At 55.7% G+C, this 21,246-nt stretch overlaps 1 protein-coding gene across 2 annotated transcripts in view; it reads left to right on the top strand.

Annotated features, from left to right (window-relative positions):
* LOC132781937 (synaptogyrin-3) overlaps window positions 1–21,246 on the top strand; it is a 58,284-nt gene that overhangs the window by 24,771 nt on the left and 12,267 nt on the right. Inside the window, exon 1 of one of the 2 annotated variants that reach the window (XM_060786517.2) lies at window positions 1,047–1,388. The exons of the other annotated variant lie outside the window; for it this stretch is intronic. Within the exon in view, the coding sequence (XP_060642500.2) occupies window positions 1,290–1,388 (99 nt within the window). The 5' untranslated portion in view covers window positions 1,047–1,289. Of the gene's footprint in view, window positions 1–1,046; window positions 1,389–21,246 lie in introns of those variants that run through there. 2 annotated transcript variants of the gene reach the window in all.

Below are 21,246 nucleotides of genomic sequence, written 5' to 3'. Positions count from 1 at the left end.
AACATTTTGCAAAACTCTGGAAGCAGAAAGAAATACCAGACAAATTTGAATGGATAAAGAAGATAAACGAAATTAAAGACATGGACAAACTAACTTTTTTACTTAAAAAAAATACTGGTAACCCAATTAGACAGACAAACTGGTCGATAATAGACGAGTATATTGGAATTGGGTACAAAATTATTTAATGGAACTGAGGTAACAACAAACTGGAAAGAAGAAATATATAACATTAGACACTAAATAGAACGTATACGGACAGAATCAGAAGGAAGTCCCCCTTTTTTCTTGTATTTTTGGAAATTTTTTTGGTATTTTTGGGTATTTTTTTCCTTTTTTTCTCTCTCTTGCACATATTTTTCTAATCGTTCACTTGTATTTAGTCTCCTTTCACTACCAATTTCCTACTTTACTATCTTCTTGACTATATTCCCCCTCTTTCGCTGTATCCGATAAAACTTAATAAAATTTATTCAAAAAAACAAAAAACAAAATCACAAGTCGAACACTTCCCAAGCGTCTAGGATTGTGTGACTATTATTATTATTATTATTATTATTATTGAAGGCTGTAACAACTTTTGTCACCCCCCCCCCCATGCTCATTGTGACACTTTCTCAGCCCCAAATGCTTGCCATTTGAAGGTTTTCCCCCTCCAGATTGAGACCTTTGCATAGACCTAGGGCAGCTCCTAAAAGCTTGCTTATTTATTAATTAATTATTTATATTATTATTATTATTATTATTATTATTATTATTATTATATTTAAATTATGTATATGTGTGTGTGTGTGTGTGTGTGTGTGTATATATATATATATATATATATATATATATAATTTATATCGATTATTATAATTATTACAATACAATTATTATTACAATTATTTGGAATCCATGAGAATCCTCCCTGTTCCCAGGCTGCAACCTCTCCTCCGCTTCCCCCCTATTTCTGCAATGGTACAGTCCGTCCTCTGCTTTAGGGCCGTGGCGCCGGGCGAGTCCATTTTTCCTTAGCGGGGGAGAAAGGAGAAAGAGGGCTTGAAGGGCTAGAGAGACGCCCCTTTGCAGCCTCCAGAGGGGAGGGAAAAAAGTGGGGAGGTGTGGGCGAGTGGGCTGGCTCTGTGGCCCATCCTTCCCCCTTCTCTGTCGCCTTCCTGCTCCTCCTCTTCTTCCTCCTGCTTTGCTGCTGCAAAGGCGAGGCGCTGCAAACAGGACTCGCCCTTCCCTTGGAAATCTTTGCAAAGGATACAATAAGAGGGAGAGATTTGAGAGGCCCATCATCCACCATGGAAGGCGCATCCTTTGGGGCCGGGCGGGCAGGGGCTGCTGTGGACCCCATAGAGTTCATCCAGAGGCCCCAAACCATCCTTAGGATCATCTCTGGGGTGAGTATCATATCAACCTATCTTTATAATGCATTGCAAAGGTCACTTCCATGCAAAAATGGGACAGGTTGCAATGCAAAAAGAGGGCTGCCAACCATCCTCAGGGGCAATGCAAACAAGGCATCGGTTATTGCATTTTATTGATATAGTGCTTGCATTGGTCTAAGGAAAGGGTTCTTTATCCTAGGAGGGAGCCGAGCAAATGCCCATCCAACCCTATTGCAAACACCATCATCATTATTATTATTTTCATATATTGCATTTTTCATATAGTGATTGCAAAGATGCCCCATTGCAAACATCACCATCATATTGCATATTATTATTATGTTGCATTCTTCATACAGTGATTGCAAAGGTTCCCCTCCAAATGCCTATCCGACTCCATTGCAAACATCATCCCCATCATTGTATTGTATATTATTATTATTCCCCTCATATTTTGCATTTTTTCATATAGACATTGCAAAGGTGCCCCACAAAAGGTCTATCCAACCCTATTGCAAACATCACCACCATCATCATATTTTATATTATTATCATTATTCTCATATATTGCATTTTTAATGTAGTGATTGTGTGATCCAGGGAGATGAATTGGAAAGGTTTCCTATCTTTCTATTTGATTTTTAGCAAGTGTGCCCCCCTCCCCAAAATGCTCACTCAACCCCATTGCAAGCCTTATATTATTATTATTATTATTATTATTATTATTATATCACATTTTAATATAGTGATTGCATTTGTCCAAGGAGAGGGAAAAGGTTTCTTTATCCTTCTAATTTGATTTTAGCAAAGTCCCCCAAAATGCTCATCCAACTCCATTGCAAGCCTTATTATTATTATTTTGCATTTTTCAATGTAGTGATTGTATTTGTTCAAGAAGAGGGAGATGTAAGGTTTCTTTTTTCCTTCTATTTTGAGTCTAGCAATGGGGCCCACAAAATGTCTATTCAACCCTAATGAAAACCTTATTATTATTATTATTATTATTATTATTATTATTATTATTATATTGCTTTTTTATAAACAAAAGTGGTTGCTCCAGGAAGATAAAGAGAAATAGGAAGGGTTTCTTTATCTTTCTAATTTGATTTTAGTCAGGATGCCTTCCCAAAATGCCCACCTAAACCCATTACAAGCCTTATTGTCATTATTCTTGTCTTCTTCTTCTTCTTCTTCTTCTTCTTCTTCTTCTTCTTCTTCTTCTTCTTCTTCTTCTTCCTATTATTATTATTATTATTATTATTATTATTATCTTTCTCCTCCCCTCCTCCTCTTCCTCCTCCTCCTCTTCTTTTTCTTCTTCTTCCCTTTCCCCCTTCCTTCCTTCTATGATTCCAGCAAGGCTGCCTTCCAAATGTCCATTCAACCCCATTGAAAACATTATTATTGTTGTTATTATTATTATTATTATTTATTGTCATTATTCTTTCTGTGATTCCAGCAAGGGTGCTTTCCAAATGTCCATTCAACCCCATGAAAACCTCATCATCATCATCATCATCATCTACTAAATGTCTTTTAAATAGTAGTTCAATAAAATAAGCAGGAATAAGAAAGACTTCTAATGGGATTCTAGCAATGGTGTCCCACAAATGCCCAACCAACTCCATTGCAAACCATTATTATTATTATTATTATTAAATAGTGATTGTATGGCTCAAGGAAATAAACAGAAATAGGAAATGGTTTCTCCTTCAATTGTCCCAGTTTAATTCCGGGGTCCTTCCCAAAATGCCTATCCAATCCTACACATTATTATTGTCATTATTAGTATTTAAAAGGCATTGCCACACCTGTCTGAAACAACAAAAACAAAGAATGAGAGATGGCCTCCCAATGTCCCCATTGGGTCCAGTTTTTGGCCGTATTTGGAGATGCCATAAAGACCTTATGTGCAGGGGATTCCTTTTTCCATTTGCACCCTTATTCGTGGCAGATATATGTGTGTGTGAGACAAGAAAAAAATATCTGCTTATTCATTTTTTACACAGCAAGGAAAATGATGCATTTATGATTTCCTAAAATGGCAGGAAAATTGTATATTTATTCATTTTAATTGACGCAAAGTATATATATTTATTATTTTTAAATGATGGGAAATTTGATATATATATATATTTGTAATTGGCAGAAAAATATGTTGTACAATATTGATTTGGAAAGGATGGAAGAAAGAAAGGAAGGGGGGGGGGCTTGCCCATGTGTTTATATGTTGTTGTATGTTTGCTTGTTTGTGTGTCACGACCAGGTGAGGTCACGCTGTTGTGTTGCAGGCCTCCCTCTGCCTCGGCTTGCTTTAATGGCCTGAAATGGAGACTGGATTGCATGTTGGCATAGAGATGGTTGGCATTGTCTGAAAGGCCTGGCGTGTTTGTGTATTTGTAAATGGTTATGTGCAATGGCCAAGTGAGCTCCCACCTTTGCATTGGACGCCCTGCTTTTTTGTGGCCCAAAATGGAGAACAGATGGCACCTTGGCATGGAAATTGTTTAAGGCCAGGCATATTGGTGTTAATGGCCAGGTGAGCTCTCACCTGTGCATTGCAGGCCTTCCTCTGTCTTTGCTTTGTTATGGCGCGAAATGCGGGAGAGTGGCACCTTAGCATAGAGATGGTTGGAATTGTCTGGAAGGCCTGATGTATTTCTATGTGGTTATCTGCAATGACCAGGTGAGCTCTCACTTGTAAACGGCAGACCTTCCTCTTTCTTTGCTTGTTTTTTATGGCGCGAAATGGGAGATTGGATGGCACATTGGCAAAGAGATGGTCGCCCTTGTTTGGAAAGCCTAATGTATTGCTATGTGTTTATGTGCAATGGACAGGTGAGCTCTCACCTGTGAATGGCAGGCCTTCCTCTGTCTTTGTTTGCTTTTTAAATAATCTATATATATAAATCTGAAAGTGGCGTCGAACCGAGAAGCAAAACTCAAAAAGCCCCCAATGGAAATTAACCAAAATTCCCATGCACATACCTCAACCCACTAGGTACAAACAAACCGAATCAAAATAAAAAATAACACAACACACTCACAAAACGACAAAACAACTGAGCATGCGCAATGGCACCCAACCGCAAGTTCCTTGGCGCGCGCACATGGCCTGCCGGCCAACGCTACCTCGGGCAAGCCACGCCCCCATCCTTCTGCCGTGCCGCTTTGCGCCCTGTCAAAAGCATCCCAACTCACCCTCCTCACCAAAACACCGCCCATGCGGCCACCAAACCCCGCACGCTTCTAACTCTGCCCACCCCCTTCCCCCCTGTCTAAAGCATCCCAACCCACCCTCCTCCACCAAAACGCCGCCCACGCCGCCACCAAACCCCGCCCCTTATCACTCCACCCACCCCCTTCCCCCCTGTCTAAAGCATCCCAACTCACCCTCCTCCACCAAAACACCGCCTATGCCACCACCAAACACCGCCCCCTTCTCACTCCGCCCACCCCTTCCCCCCTGTCTAAAGCATCTAAAACTCACCCTCCACAAAAATGCCGCCCACGCCGCCACGAAACCCTGCCCCTTCTCACTCCGCCCACCCCCTTTCCCCTTGTCTAAAGCATCCCAACTCACCCTCCTCGACCAAAATGCCGCCCACGCCACCACCAAATCCCGCCCCATCTAACTCCGGCCAATCCCTTCCCCCGTCTAAAGCATCCCAACTCACCCTCCTCCACCAAAACGCTGCCCATGCTGCCCCCAAGCCCCACCCCCTTCTAACTCTGCCCACCCCCTTCCCCCTATCTAAAGCATCCCTCCTCCACCAAAACGCCGCCCACGCCACCACCAAAACGCCGCCCACGCCGCCACCAAACCCTACCTCCTTCTAACTCCGTCCACCCCCTTCCCCCCTGTCTAGAGCATCCCAACTCACCCTCCTCCACCAAAAGGCACCCACGCTGCCACCAAACCCCACCCCTTCTAACTCCGCCCACCCCTTCACCCTGTCGAAAGCATCCCAACTCACCCTCCTCCACCAAAACGCCGCCCATGCAGCCACCAAACCCCGCATGCTTCTAACTCTGCCCACCCCCTTCCCCCCTGTCTAAAGCATCCCAACCCACCCTCCTCCACCAAAACGCTGCCCACGCCGCCACCAAACCCCGCCCCTTATCACTCCTCCCACCCCTCCCCCCTGTATAAATCATCCCAACTAAGCCTCCTCCACCAAAACGCCGCCCATGCGGTCACCAAACACTGCACCCTTCTCACTCCACCCACATCCTTCCCTTCTGACTAAAGCATCCCAACTCACCCTCCTCCACCAAAACGCCTCCCACGCCACCACCAAACCCTACCCCCTTCTTACTCCACTCACCCCCTTCCCCCGTCTAAAGCATCCCAACTCACCCTCCTCCACCAGAATGCCCACCGTGCCACCACCAAAACCCACCCCCTTCTAACTCCGTCCACCCCTTCCCCCATGTCTAAAGCATCCCAACTCACCCTCCTCCACCAAAACGCCCCCCACGCCGCCACCAAACCCCGCCCCTTTCTCACTCTGCCCACCCCCTTCCCCCCTGTCTAAAGCATCCCAAATCACCCTCCTCCACCGTAACGCTTCCCACGCCGCCACCAAACCCCGCCCCTTCTCACTCCGCCCACCCCTTCCCCCCTGTCTAAAGCATCCCAACTCACCCTCCTCCACCAAAACGCCGCCAAGCCACCCCCAAGACCCGCCCCTTCTAACTCCGCCCACCCCCTTAACCCTATCTAAAGCATCCCTCCTCCACCAAAACACCACCCACGCCACCACGAAGACACCGCCCACGCCGCCACCAAACCCCACCCCTTCTAACTCCGTCCACCCCTACCCCCGTCTAAAGCATCCCAACTCACCCTGCTCCACCAAAACGCCTCCCACGCCGCCACCAAACCCCACTCCCTTCTAACTCCGCCCACCCCTTCCCCCTGTCGAAAGCATCCCAACTCACCCTCCTCCACCAAAACGCCTCCCACGCCGCTACCAAAGCCCGCCCCTGCTCACTCCGCCCACCCCATTCCCCCCTGTCTAAAGCATCCAAACTCACCCTCCTCCACCAAAACGCCACCCACGTCGCCACGAAACCCCGCCCCTTCTCACTCCGCCCACTCCCTTCCCCCCTGTCTAAAGCATCCCAACTCACCCTCCTCCACCAAAACGCCCCCCACGCCGCCACCAAACCCCGCCCCTTTCTCACTCTGCCCACCCCCTTCCCCCCTGTCTAAAGCATCCCAAATCACCCTCCTCCACCGTAACGCTTCCCACGCCGCCACCAAACCCCGCCCCTTCTCACTCCGCCCACCCCTTCCCCCCTGTCTAAAGCATCCCAACTCACCCTCCTCCACCAAAACGCCGCCAAGCCATCCCCAAGACCCGCCCCTTCTAACTCCGCCCACCCCCTTAACCCTATCTAAAGCATCCCTCCTCCACCAAAACACCACCCACGCCACCACGAAGACACCGCCCACGCCGCCACCAAACCCCACCCCTTCTAACTCCGTCCACCCCTACCCCCGTCTAAAGCATCCCAACTCACCCTCCTCCACCAAAACGCCTCCCACGCCGCCACCAAACCCCACTCCCTTCTAACTCCGCCCACCCCTTCCCCCTGTCGAAAGCATCCCAACTCACCCTCCTCCACCAAAACGCCTCCCACGCCGCTACCAAAGCCCGCCCCTGCTCACTCCGCCCACCCCATTCCCCCCTGTCTAAAGCATCCAAACTCACCCTCCTCCACCAAAACGCCACCCACGTCGCCACGAAACCCCGCCCCTTCTCACTCCGCCCACTCCCTTCCCCCCTGTCTAAAGCATCCCAACTCACCCTCCTCCACCAAAACGCCGCCCATGCCGCCACCAAACCCCACCCCCTTCTAACTCCGTCCACCCCCTTCCCCAGTGTCTAAAGCAGCCCAACTCACACTCCTCCACCAAAACGTCGCCCATGCCGCCACCAAACCCCTCCCCCTTCTCACTCTGCCCACTCCCTTCTCCCCTGTCTAAAGCATCCCAACTCACCCTCCTCCACCAATATGCCGCCCACGCTGCCACCAAACCCCGCCCCCTTCTCACTCCGCCCACCCCCTTCCCCCCTGTCTAAAGCATCCCAACTCACTCTCCTCCACCGAAACGCTGCCCATGCTGCCCCCAAGCCCCGCCCCCTTCTAACTCTGCCCACCCCCTTCCCCCCTATCTAAGGCATCCCTCCTCCACCAAAACGCCGCCCACGCCACCACCAAAACGCCGACCACGCCGCCACCAAACCCCACCCTATTCTAACTCCATCCACCCCATTCCCCCCTGTCTAAAGCATTTCAACTCACCCTCCTCCACCAAAACGCCTCCCACGCCGCCACCAAACCCCACCCCTTCTAACTCCGCCCATCCCTTCACCCTGTCGAAAGCATCCCAACTCTGCACGACAGTCTCCCTACCTGAGCTAGCAGGTGTGGTCTCGGATATGGTGCTGGGCTCCCAGCGACTTTTAGTCCTGGGGGATTTCAACGTCCATGCCGAGACCCCCCTCTCAGGTGCAGCTCAGGACTTTATGGCCGCCATGACAACCATGGGCCTGTCCCAATTAGTATCTGGTCCCACCCATACTGCCGGACACACACTGGATTTGGTCTTTACTCAGGGATGGGGTGATAGTGTCGGGGCGGAGGAGCTGACCATCGCTCCATTGTCATGGACCGATCACTACCTGATTAGGTTTAGACTTACTGTACCTCCTAACCTCCGCAGGGGTGGTGGACCCATTAGAATGGTCCGCCCCAGGAGGCTTATGGATCCAAATGGTTTCCTGATGGCTCTTGGGGAGTTTCCCACCTCCTCGATTGGCGACCCTGTCGATGCCTTGGTCTCTCACTGGAACACCGAGATGACTAGGGCAATCGACACAATCGCTCCGGAACGCCCCCTCTCGAGTAACCGAGCTAACCTGGCTTCTTGGTTTACTGAGGAGCTGGCAGCAATGAAGCGAAAGAAGAGGTGGCTAGAGTGCGTGTGGCGCAGTAACCCGACTAAATCAACCCAAACACATCTGAATACCTTCTTAAGGTCCTACGGTGTGGCAATAGAGGCAGCACAAAAAACATCTTTCGCTGCCAATATTGCATCTGCGAAGAATCGTCCAGCTGAGCTCTTTCGAGTTGTCAGGGGTCTGTTAAATCCGCCGAAAAGCGAGATCCCTGACAGCTCTGGAGCTCGCTGTGAAGCGTTTGCTCGATTTTTCGCAGATAAAATTGGGCGGATTTGGTCGGGTTTTGACACCACTTTACCTGCAGTCTCTGAGAATGTAACGAGAGCATCTGCTTGTCAAGTTTTGTTGGATTCTTTTCAATTAGTTCAGCTTGAGGATGTGGACAGCATCCTTGGAGAGGTGCGGCCTACCACATGCATCCTAGACCCCTGTCCATCCTGGCTTATAAAAGAAGCCAGAGGGGGTTTGGCAGAGTGGTTGAAGGTGGTGGTTAATGCCTCCTTAAAGGAGGGCAAGATTCCAGCGAGCCTAAAACAGGCTATTATCAAACCGCTGTTGAAAAAACCATCACTGGACCCCACTCAATTAGACAACTATCAGCCAGTTTCCAATCTCCCCTATTTGGGCAAAGTCCTGGAACGTGTGGTGGCAGCTCAACTCCAGGGATTTCTGGTAGACACTGATTATCTTGATCCGGCACAGTCTGGCTTTAGACCGGGACATGGAACGGAAACAGCCTTGGTCACCTTGGTAGATGATCTGCGCAGGGAACTGGACAGGGGGAGTGTGTCCCTGTTAGTTCTCCTGGACCTCTCAGCGGCCTTCGATACCGTCGATCACGGTATCCTTCTGGGACGACTCACAGAAATGGGACTTGGGGGTACTGCTTTGCAGTGGCTCCGGTCATTTCTTGAGGGACGGTCCCAGAAGGTGTTACTGGGTGACACCTGTTCGGCTCCACAACCATTGTCGTGTGGAGTCCCTCAGGGATCTATTCTGTCCCCAATGTTGTTTAACATCTACATGAAGCCGCTGGGGGAGATCATTCGGAGTTTCAGACTGCGGTGTTATCTCTATGCAGATGATGTCCAGATCTGTCACTCCTTTCCGCCTGTCACCAAGGAGGCTGTCCAGACCTTGAATCGGTGTCTAGCTGCTGTGTCGGACTGGATGAGAGCTAACAAATTGAAATTGAATCCAGACAAGACAGAGGTCCTACTGGTCAGTCGGAAGGCCGAACAGGGTATAGGGTTACAGCCTGTGCTGGATGGGGTTACACTCCCCCTGAAGACGCAGGTTCGCAGCTTGGGAGTGATCCTGGACTCGCCGCTGAGCCTGGAACCCCAGGTCTCGGCGGTGGCCGGGAGAGCTTTTGCGCAATTAAAACTTGTGCACCAGTTGCGCCCGTACCTTGGGAAGTCTGATCTGGCCACGGTGGTCCACGCTCTTGTTACATCCCGGATAGACTACTGCAACGCGCTCTACGTGGGGTTGCCCTTGAAGACTGTTCGGAAACTCCAACTAGTCCAGCGTGCGGCAGCCAGATTGCTCACCGGAGCGACATACAGGGAGCATACCACCCCCCTGTTGTGCCAGCTCCACTGGCTGCCAGTTCAATTCCGAGCACAATTCAAGGTGCTGGTCTTAACCTACAAAACCCTATACGGTTCTGGTCCAGTGTATCTGTCCAAACGTATCTCCCTCTACGTCCCACCTCGGAGTTTGAGATCATCTGGGGAGGCCCTGCTCTCGACCCCACCACTCTCACAAGTGAGGCTGGTGGGGACGAGAAGCAGAGCCTTCTCAGTGGTGGCCCCCCACCTGTGGAATTCACTCCCGGGGGAAATCAGAACAGCACCAACCATCCTCTCCTTCAGGAGGAGGGTGAAAACATGGCTGTGGAACCAGGCCTTTGGGCAACCAGGCAATTAGACAATGACAACCAAATAAGACAATCAGATGTGTAAGATCGGCAGGATTGTCGAAATGGAACCAAAAACAGATCTTTGAGTTAATGTACACTGATGGGTAGGAGGAAGATCCAGGTTTGTATTGTTTTACTGATTTTATCATTTTACTGATTTTATTGGATAATGTTGAATTGTGGGAATTTGTACTGTTATATTTTTGTGATGATTGTTTGTGTAGCAGGCGTCTAAGTGCACCTTGCAGCTGTAAGCCGCCCTGGGTCCCCTTCGGGGTGAGAAGGGCGGGGTACAAGAACCCCAAATAAATAAATAAATAAACTCACCCTCCTCCACCAAAACGCCGCCCATGCAGCCACCAAACCCCGCATGCTTCTAACTCTGCCCACCCCATTCCCCCCTGTCTAAAGCATCCCAACCCACCCTCCTCCACCAAAACGCCGCCCACGCCACCACCAAACCCCGCCCCTTATCACTCCTCCCACCCCCTCCCTAAAGCATCCCAACTAAGCCTCCTCCACCAAAACGCTGCCCATGCTGCCCCCAAGCCCCGCCCCCTTCTCACTCTGCTCACCCCCTTCCCCCCTTTCTAAGGCATCCCTCCTCCACCAAAACGCTGCCCACGCCACCACCAAAACGCCGCCCATGCCGCCACCAAACCCCACCCTATTCTAACTCCGTCCATCCCATTCCCCCCTGTCTAAAGCATCTCAACTCACCCTCCTCCACCAAAACGCCTCCCACGCCGCCACCAAACCCCACCCCTTCTAACTCCGCCCATCCCTTCACCCTGTCGAAAGCATCCCAACTCACCCTCCTCCAACAAAACGCCGCCCATGCAGCCACCAAACCCCGCATGCTTCTGACTCTGCCCACCCCATTCCCCCCTGTCTAAAGCATCCCAACCCACCCTCCTCCACCAAAACGCCGCCCACGCCGCCACCAAACCCCGCCCCTTATCACTCCTCCCACCCCCTCCCCCCTGTCTAAAGCATCCCAACTAAGCCTCCTCCACCAAAACGCCGCCCATGCGGTCAGGAACGCCGCACGCTTCTAACTCTGCCCACCCCCTTCCCCCCTGTCAAAAGCATCCCAACCCACCCCCCTCTACCAAAACGCCACCCACGCCACAACCAAACCCCGCCCCCTTCTAACTCCATCCACCCCCTTCCACCCTGTCTAAAGCATCCCAACTCACCCTCCTCCACCAAAAGGCCGCCTACGCCGCCACCAAACCCCGCCCCCTTCTCACTCCGCCCACCCCTTTCCCCCCTGTCTAAAGCATCTAAAACTCACCCTCCTCCACCAAAAGGCCGCCCACGCTGCCACGAAACCCCGCTACTTCTCACTCCGCCCACCACCTTTCCCACTGTCTAAAGCATCCCAACTCACCCTCCAACACCAAAACGCCGCCCACGCCACCACCAAATCCCGCCCCATCTAACTCCGCCCAACCCCTTCCCCCCTGTCTAAAGCATCCCAACTCACCCTCTTCCACCAAAACGCCGCCCATGCCGCCCCAAGCCCCGCCCCTTCTAACTCCGCCCATCCCTTCCCCCATCTAAAGCATCCGTCCTCCACCAAAACGCCGCCCACACCACCACCAAACCCCGCCCCCTTCTAACTCCATCCACCCCCTTCCACCCTGTCTAAAGGATCCCAACTCACCCTCCTCCACCAAAAGGCCGCCTACGCCGCCACCAAACCCCGCCCCCTTCTCACTCCGCCCACCCCCTTCCCCCCTGTCTAAAGCATCTAAAACTCACCCTCCTCCACCAAAAGGCCGCCCACGCTGCCACGAAACCCCGCTACTTCTCACTCCGCCCACCACCTTTCCCACTGTCTAAAGCATCCCAACTCACCCTCCAACACCAAAACGCCGCCCACGCCACCACCAAATCCCGCCCCATCTAACTCCGCCCAACCCCTTCCCCCCTGTCTAAAGCATCCCAACTCACCCTCTTCCACCAAAACGCCGCCCATGCCGCCCCAAGCCCCGCCCCTTCTAACTCCGCCCACCCCTTCCCCCATCTAAAGCATCCGTCCTCCACCAAAACGCCGCCCACACCACCACCAAATCCCGCCCCATCTAACTCCGCCCAACCCCTTCCCCCCTGTCTAAAGCATCCCAACTCACCCTCTTCCACCAAAACGCCGCCCATGCCGCCCCAAGCCCCGCCCCTTCTAACTCCGCCCACCCCTTCCCCCATCTAAAGCATCCGTCCTCCACCAAAAGGCTGCCCACGCCACCACCAAAACGCCGCCCATGCCGCCACCAAACCCCACCCCCTTCTAACTCCGTCCACCCCCTTCCCCCCTGTCTAAAGCATCCCAACTCACCCTCCTCCACCAAAAGGCCGCCCACGCTGCCACGAAACCCCGCTCCTTCTCACTCTGCCCACCATCTTTCCCACTGTCTAAAGCATCCCAACTCACCCTCCAACACCAAAACGCCGCCCACGCCACCACCAAATCCCGCCCCATCTAACTCCGCCCAACCCCTTCCCCCCTGTCTAAAGCATCCCAACTCACCCTCCTCCACCAAAACGCCTCCCACGCCACCACCAAACCCCACCCCCTGCTATCACCGTCCACCCCCTTCCACGTCTAAAGCATCCCAATTCACCCTAATCCACCAAAACGCCTCCCACGCTGCCACCAAACCCCGCCCCGTGCTCACTCCGCCCACCCCCTTCCCCCTGTCTAAAGCATCCCAATTCACCCTCCTCCACCAAAACACCGCCCACGCCGCCACCAAACCCCGCCCCCTTCTCACTCCACCCACCCCCTTCCCCACTGTCTAAAGCATCCAAACTCACCCTCCTCCACCAAAAGGCCTCCCACGCCGCCACCGAACCCCGCCCCTTCTCGCTCCACCCACCCCCTTCCCCCCTGTCTAAAGCATCCCAACTCACCCTCCTCCACCAGAATGCCCACCGCGCCGCCACCAAAACCCACCCCCTTCTAACTCCATCCACCCCCTTCCCCATGTCTAAAGCATCCCAACTCACCCTCCTCCACCAAAACGCCGCCACTAAACCCCGCCCTCTTCTCACTCCACCCACCCCCTTCCCCTCTGTCTAAAGCATCCTAACTCACCCTCATCCACCAAAAAGCCTCCCACGCCGCCACCGAATCCCGCCCCTTCTCGCTCCGCTCACCCCTTCCCCCCTGTCTAAAGCATCCCAACTCACCCTCCTCCACCAAAACGCCGCCCAAGCCGCCCCCAAGACCCGCCCCTTCTAACTCCGCCCACCCCCTTCCCCCCTATCTAAAGCATCCCTCCTCCACCAAAACGCCACCCACGCCACCACCAAGACACCGCCCACGCCGCCACCAAACCCCACCCCTTCTAACTTCGTCCACCCCCTTCCCCCCTGTCTAAAGCATCCCAACTCACCCTCCTCCACCAAAACGCCTCCCACGCCGCCACCAAACCCCACTCCCTCCTAACTCTGCCCACGCCTTCCCACTGTCGAAAGCATCCCAACTCACCCTCCTCCACCAAAACGCCTACCACGCCGCCACCAAACCCCGCCCCTGCTCACTCCGCCCACCCCATTCCCCCCTGTCTAAAGCATCCAAACTCACCCTCCTCCACCAAAACGCGACCCGTTCCGCCACCAAACCCCACCCCCTTCTCACTCCACCCACCCCCTTCCCCCCTGTCTAAAGCATCCCAACTCACCCTCCTCCACCAGAATGCCCACCGCGCCGCCACCAAAACCCACCCCTTCTAACTCCATCCACCCCCTTCCCCCATGTCTAAAGCATCCCAACTCACCCTCCTCCACCAAAACGCCGCCACTAAACCCCGCCCTCTTCTCACTCCACCCACCCCCTTCCCCTCTGTCTAAAGCATCCTAACTCACCCTCATCCACCAAAACGCCTCCCACGCCGCCACCGAACCCCGCCCCTTGTCGCTCCGCTCACCACTTCCCCCCTGTCTAAAGCATCCCAACTCACCCTCCTCCACCAAAACGCCGCCCAAGCCGCCCCCAAGACCCGCCCCTTCTAACTCCGCCCACCCCTTCCCCCCTATCTACAGCATCCCTCCTCCACCAAAACGCCACCCACGCCACCACCAAGACACCGCCCACGCCGCCACCAAACCCCACCCCTTCTAACTCCGTCCACCCCTACCCCCCTGTCTAAAGCATCCCAACTCACCCTCCTCCACCAAAACGCCTCCCACGCCGCCACCAAACCCCACTCCCTCCTAACTCCGCCCACCCCTTCCCCCTGTCGAAAGCATCCCAACTCACCCTCCTCCACCAAAACGCCTCCCACGCCGCCACCAAACCCCGCCCCTGCTCACTCCGCCCACCCCATTCCCCCCTGTCTAAAGCATCCAAACTCACCCTCCTCCACCAAAACGCCACCCGTTCCGCCACAAAACCCCACCCCCTTCTCACTCCACCCACCCCCTTCCCCCCTGTCTAAAGCATCCCAACTCACCCTCCTCCACCAGAATGCCCACCGCGCCGCCACCAAAACCCACCCCCTTCTAACTCCATCCACCCCCTTCCCCTATGTCTAAAGCATCCCAACTCACCCTCCTCCACCAAAACGCCGCCACTAAACCCCGCCCTCTTCTCACTCCACCCAACCCCTGCCCCTCTGTCTAAAGCATCCCAACTCACCCTCCTCCACCAGAATGCCCACCGCGCCGCCACCAAAACCCACCCCCTTCTAACTCCACCCACCCCCTTCCCCCATGTCTAAAGCCTCCTAACTCACCCTCATCCACCAAAACGCCTCCCACGCCACCACCAACCCTCGCCCTCTTCTCACTCTGCCCACCCCTTCCCCCCTGTCTAAAGCATCCGAACTCACCCTCCTCCACCAAAATGCCCCCCGCGCCGCCACCAAACCCTGCCCCCTTTAACTCCATCTACCCCCTTCCCCAGTGTCTAAAGCATCCCAACTCACCCTCCTCCACCAAAACACTGCCCACGCGCCACCAAACTCCGCCCCCTTCTCACTCCGCCCACCCCCTTCCCCCCTGTGTAAAGCATCCGGACTCACCCTCCTCCACCAAAATGCCACCCGCGCCGCCACCAACCCCGCCCCCTTCTCACACCGCCGACCCCTTTCCCCCCTGCGTAAAGCATCCCAACTCACCTTCCTCCACCAAAACGCCACCCACGCCGCCTCCAAGCCCCGCCCCCTTCTCACTCCGTCCACCCCCTTCCTCCCTGTCTAAAGCATCCCAACTCACCCTCCTCCACCAAAACGCCTCCCACGTCGCCACGAAACCCCGCCCCTTCTCACTCCGCCCACTCCCTTCCCCCATGTCTAAAGCATCCCAACTCACCCTCCTCCACCAAAACGCCGCCCATGCCGCCACCAAACCCCACCCCCTTCTAACTCCGTCCACCCCTTCCCCAGTGTCTAAAGCATCCCAAATCACACTCCTCCACGAAAACGTCGCCCATGCCACCACCAAACTCCGCCCCTTCTAAATCCATCCACCCCCTTCTACCCTGTCTAAACCATCCCAACTCACCCTCCTCCACCAAAAGGCCGCCTACGCCGCCACCAAACCCCACCCCCTTCTAACTCCGTCCACCCCTTCCCCAGTGTCTAAAGCATCCCAACTCACACTCCTCCACGAAAACGTCGCCCATGCCACCACCAAACTCCGCCCCTTCTAAATCCATCCACCCCCTTCTACCCTGTCTAAACCATCCCAACTCACCCTCCTCCACCAAAAGGCCGCCTACGCCGCCACCAAACCCCGCCCCCTTCTAACTCCGCCCACCCCTTCCCCCCTGTCTAAAGCATCTAAAACTCACCCTCCTCCACCAAAACGCCGCCCACGCTGCCACGAAACCCCGCCCCTTCTCACTCCGCCCACCACCTTTCCCCCCGCCTTAAGCATCCCAACTCACCCTCCTCCACCAAAACGCCGCCCACGCCACCACCAAATCCCGCCCCATCTAACTCCGCCCAACCCCTTCCCCCCTGTCTAAAGCATCCCAACTCACCCTCCTACACCAAAAGGCCGCCTACGCCACCACCAAACCCCGCCTCCTTCTAACTCCGCCCACCCCCTTCCCCCCTGTCTAAAGCATCTAAAACTCACCCTCCTCCACCAAAACGCCGCCCACGCCGCCATGAAACCCCGCCCCTTCTCACTCTGCCCACCACCTTTCCCCCTGTCTAAAGCATCCCAACTCACCCTCCACCAAAACGCCGCCCATGCCGCCCCCAAGCCCCGCCCCTTCTAACTCCGCCCACCCCCTTCCCCCATCTAAAGCATCCATCCTCCACCAAAATGCTGCCCACGCCAGCACCAAAATGCCGCCGACGCCGCCACCAAACCCCACCCCCTTCCAACTCCGTCCACCCCCTTCCCCCCTGTCTAAAGCATCCCAACTCACCCTCCTCCACCAAAACGCCTCCCATGCCGCCACCAAACCCAACCCCCTTCTAACTCCGCCCACCCCTTTCCCCTGTCTAAAGTATCCCAACCCACCCTCCTCCACCAAAACGCCGCCCAAGCCGCCACCAAACCCCGCCCCCTTATCACTCCACCCACCCCCTTCCCCCCTGTCTAAAGCATCCCAACTCACCCTCCTCCACCTAAAGGCTGCCTACGCCGCCACCAAACCCCGCCCTCTTCTCACTCCGCCCACCCACTTCCCCCCTGTCTAAAGCATCTAAAACTCAACCTCCTCCACCAAAACTCCTCCCACGCCGCCACCAAACCTCACCCCCTTCTATCACCGTCCACCCCCTTCCCCCCTATCTAAAGCATCCCTCCACCAAAACGCCGCCCACGCCCCCACCAAAACGCTGCCCACACCGCCAGCAAACCACAGCCCCTTCTAACTCCGACCACCCCCTTCCCCCCTGTCTAAAGCATCCCAACTCACCCTTCTCCAGCAAAACGCCACCCACGCCACCACCAAACCCTGCCCCCTTCTCACTCCGCCCGCCCCCTTCCCCCCTGTCTAAAGCATCCCAACTCACCCTCCTCCACCAAAACGCCACACACGCCGCAACCAAACCCCGCCACCTTCTATCTCCGTCCACCCCCTTTCGCCGTCAAAAGCATCCCAACTCACCCTCCTCCACCAAAACGCTGCCCACGCCGCCACCAAACCCCGCCCCTTCTCACTCCACCCACCCCCTTCCCTTCTGACTAAAGCATCCCAACTCACCCTCCTCCACCAAAACGCCTCCCACGCCACCACCAAACCCCACCCCCTTCTTACTCCACTCACCCCCTTCCCCCGTCTAAAGCATCCCAACTCACCCTCCTCCACCAGAATGCCCACCGCGCCACGACCAAAACCCACCCCCTTCTAACTCCGTCCACCCCTTCCCCCATGTCTAAAGCATCCCAACTCACCCTCCTCGACCAAAACGCCGCCCACGCCGCCACCAAACCCTGCCCCTTTCTCACTCTGCCCACCCCCTTCCCCCCTGTCTAAAGCATCCCAAATCACCCTCCCCCACCATAACGCCTCCCACGCCGCCTCCAAACCCCGCCCCTTTCTCACTCTGCCCACCCCCTTCCCCCCTGTCTAAAGCATCCCAACTCACCCTCCTCCACCAAAACACCGCCCACGCCACCACCAAACCCCGCCCCTTCTAACTCCGTCCACCCCCTTCCACCCTATCTCAAGCATCCCAACTCACCCTCCTCCACCTAAAGGCTGCCTACGCCGCCACCAAACCCCGCCCTCTTCTCACTCCGCCCACCCACTTCCCCCCTGTCTAAAGCATCTAAAACTCACCCTCCTCCACCAAAACTCCTCCCACGCCGCCACCAAACCCCACCCCCTTCTATCACCGTCCACCCCCTTCCCCCCTTTCTAAAGCATCCCTCCACCAAAACGCCGCCCACGCCCCCACCAAAACGCTGCCCACGCCGCCAGCAAACCACAGCCCTTTCTAACTCCGACCACCCCCTTCCCCCCTGTCTAAAGCATCCCAACTCATCCTCCTCCAGCAAAACGCCACCCACGCCGCCACCAAACCCTGCCCCCTTCTCACTCCGCCCGCCCCCTTCCCCCTGTCTAAAGCATCCCAACACACCCTCCTCCACCAAAACGCCACACACGCCGCAACCAAACCCCGCCACTTTCTATCTCTGTCCACCCCCTTCCCCCCTGTCTAAAGCATCCCAACTCACCCTCCTCCACCAAAATGCTTCCCACGCCGCCACCAAACCCCGTCCCCTTCTATATCCGTCCACCCCCTTTCCCCGTCAAAAGCATCCCAACTCACCCTCCTCCACCAAAACGCTGCCCACGCCGCCACCAAACCCCGCCCCTTCTCACTCCACCCACATCCTTCCCTTCTGACTAAAGCATCCCAACTCACCCTCCTCCACCAAAACGCCTCCCACGCCACCACCAAACCCTACCCCCTTCTTACTCCACTCACCCCCTTCCCCCGTCTAAAGCATCCCAACTCACCCTCCTCCACCGTAACGCTTCCCACGCCGCCACCAAACCCCGCCCCTTCTCACTCCGCCCACCCCTTCCCCCCTGTCTAAAGCATCCCAACTCACCCTCCTCCACCAAAACGCCTCCCACGCCGCCACCAAACCCCACTCCCTTCTAACTCCGCCCACCCCTTCCCTCTGTCGAAAGCATCCCAACTCACCCTCCTCCACCAAAACGCCTCCCACGCCGCTACCAAACCCCGCCCCTGCTCACTCCGCCCACCCCATTCCCCCCTGTCTAAAGCATCCCAACTCACCCTCCTCCACCAAAACGCCTCCCACGTCGCCACGAAACCCCGCCCCTTCTCACTCCGCCCACTCCCTTCCCCCCTGTCTAAAGCATCCCAACTCACCCTCCTCCACCAAAACGCCGCCCATGCCGCCACCAAACCCCACCCCCTTCTAACTCCGTCCACCCCTTCCCCAGTGTCTAAAGCATCCCAACTCACACTCCTCCACCAAAACGTCGCCCATGCCGCCACCAAACCCCGCCCCCTTCTCACTCTGCCCACTCCCTTCTCCCCTGTCTAAAGCATCCCAACTCACCCTCCTCCACCAATATGCCGCCCACGCTGCCACCAAACCCCGCCCCCTTCTCACTCCGCCCACCCCTTCCCCCCTGTCTAAAGCATCCCAACTCACCCTCCTCCACCAAAACGCTGCCCATGCTGCCCCCAAGCCCCGCCCCCTTCTAACTCTGCCCACCCCCTCCCCCCTATCTAAGGCATCCCTCCTCCACCAAAACGCCACCCACGCCACCACCAAAACGCCGCCCACGCCGCCACCAAACCCCACCCCTTCTCACTCTGCCCACTCCCTTTTCCCCTGTCTAAATCATCCCAACTCACCCTCCTCCACCAATACGCCGCCCAAACCGCCCCCAAGCCCCGCCCCTTCTAACTCCGCCCACCCCCTTCCCCCCTATCTAAAGCATCCCTCCTCCACCAAAACGCCGCCCATGGCACCACCAAGACGCCGCCCATGCCGCCACCAAACCCCACCCCTTCTATTTCCGTCCACCCCTTACCCCCCTGTCTAAAGCATCCCAACTCACCCTCCTCCACCAAAATGCCTCCCACGCCGCCACCAAACCCCACTCCCTTCTAACTCCGCCCTCCCCTTCCCCCTGTCGAAAGCATCCCAACTCACCCTCCTCCACCAAAACGCCTCCCGCGCCGCCACCAAACCCCACCCCTGCTCACTCCGCCCACCCCATTCCCTCTGTCTAAAGCATCCAAACTCACCCTCCTCCACCAAAACTCCACCCACGCCGCCACCAAACCCCGCCCCTTCTCACTCCGCCCACCCCCTTCCCCCCTGTCTAAAGCATCCCAACTCACCCTCCTCCACCAAAACGCCTCCCATGTCGCCACCAAACCCAACCCCCTTCTAACTCCGCCCACCCCTTCCCCCTATCTAAAGCATCCCAACTCACCCTAATCCACCAAAACGCCTCCCACGCTGCCACCAAACCCCGCCCCGTGCTCACTCCGCCCACCCCCTTCCCCCTGTCTAAAGCATCCCAACTCACCCTCCTCCAACAAAACGCCGCCACTAAACCCCGCCCTCTTCTCACTCCACCCACCCCCTTCCCCTCTGTCTAAAGCATCCTAACTCACCCTCATCCACCAAAACGCCTCCCACGCCACCACCAAACCTCGCCCTCTTCTCACTCTGCCCACCCCTTCCCCCCTGTCTAAAGCATCCGAACTCACCCTCCTCCACCAAAATGCCCCCCGCGCCGCCACCAAACCTTGCCCCCTTTAACTCCATCCACCCCCTTCCCCAGTGTCTAAAGCATCCCAACTCACCCTCCTCCACGAAAATGCCGCCCGTGTTGCCACCAACCCCGCCCCCTTCTCACACCGCCGACCCCTTTCCCTCCGCGTAAAGCATCCCAACTCACCTTCCTCCACCAAAACGCCACCCACGCCGCCTCCAAGCCCCGCCCCCTTCTCACTCCGTCCACCCCCTTCCTCCCTGTCTAAAGCATCCCAACTCACCCTCCTCCACCAAAACGCCTCCCACGTCGCCACGAAACCCCGCCCCTTCTCACTCCGCCCACTCTCTTGCCCCCTGTCTAAAGCATCCCAACTCACCCTCCTCCACCAAAACGCCGCCCATGCCGCCACCAAACCCCACCCCCTTCTAACTCCGTCCACCCCCTTCCCCAGTGTCTAAAGCATCCCAACTCACACTCCTCCACCAAAACGTCGCCCACGCCGCCACCAAACCCCACCCCCTTCTCACTCTGCCCACTCCCTTCTCCCCTGTCTAAATCATCCCAACTCACCCTCCTCCACCAATACGCCGCCCAAGCCGCCCCCAAGCCCCGCCCCTTCTAACTCCGCCCACCCCCTTCCCCCCTGTCTAAAGCATCCCAACTCACCCTCCTCCACCAAAACGCCTCCCACGCCGCCACCAAACCCCACCCCCCTCTATCACCGTCCACCCCCTTCCCCGTCTAAAGCATCCCAACTCACCCTAATCCACCAAAACGCCTCCCACT

Source organism: Anolis sagrei, chromosome Y (genome assembly GCF_037176765.1).
Source record: "Anolis sagrei isolate rAnoSag1 chromosome Y, rAnoSag1.mat, whole genome shotgun sequence".
NCBI classification, from domain to species: Eukaryota; Metazoa; Chordata; class Lepidosauria; order Squamata; family Dactyloidae; genus Anolis; species Anolis sagrei.
Note: the sequence above shows the minus strand (reverse complement) of the source record. Positions and strands in the feature narration are given on the sequence as shown.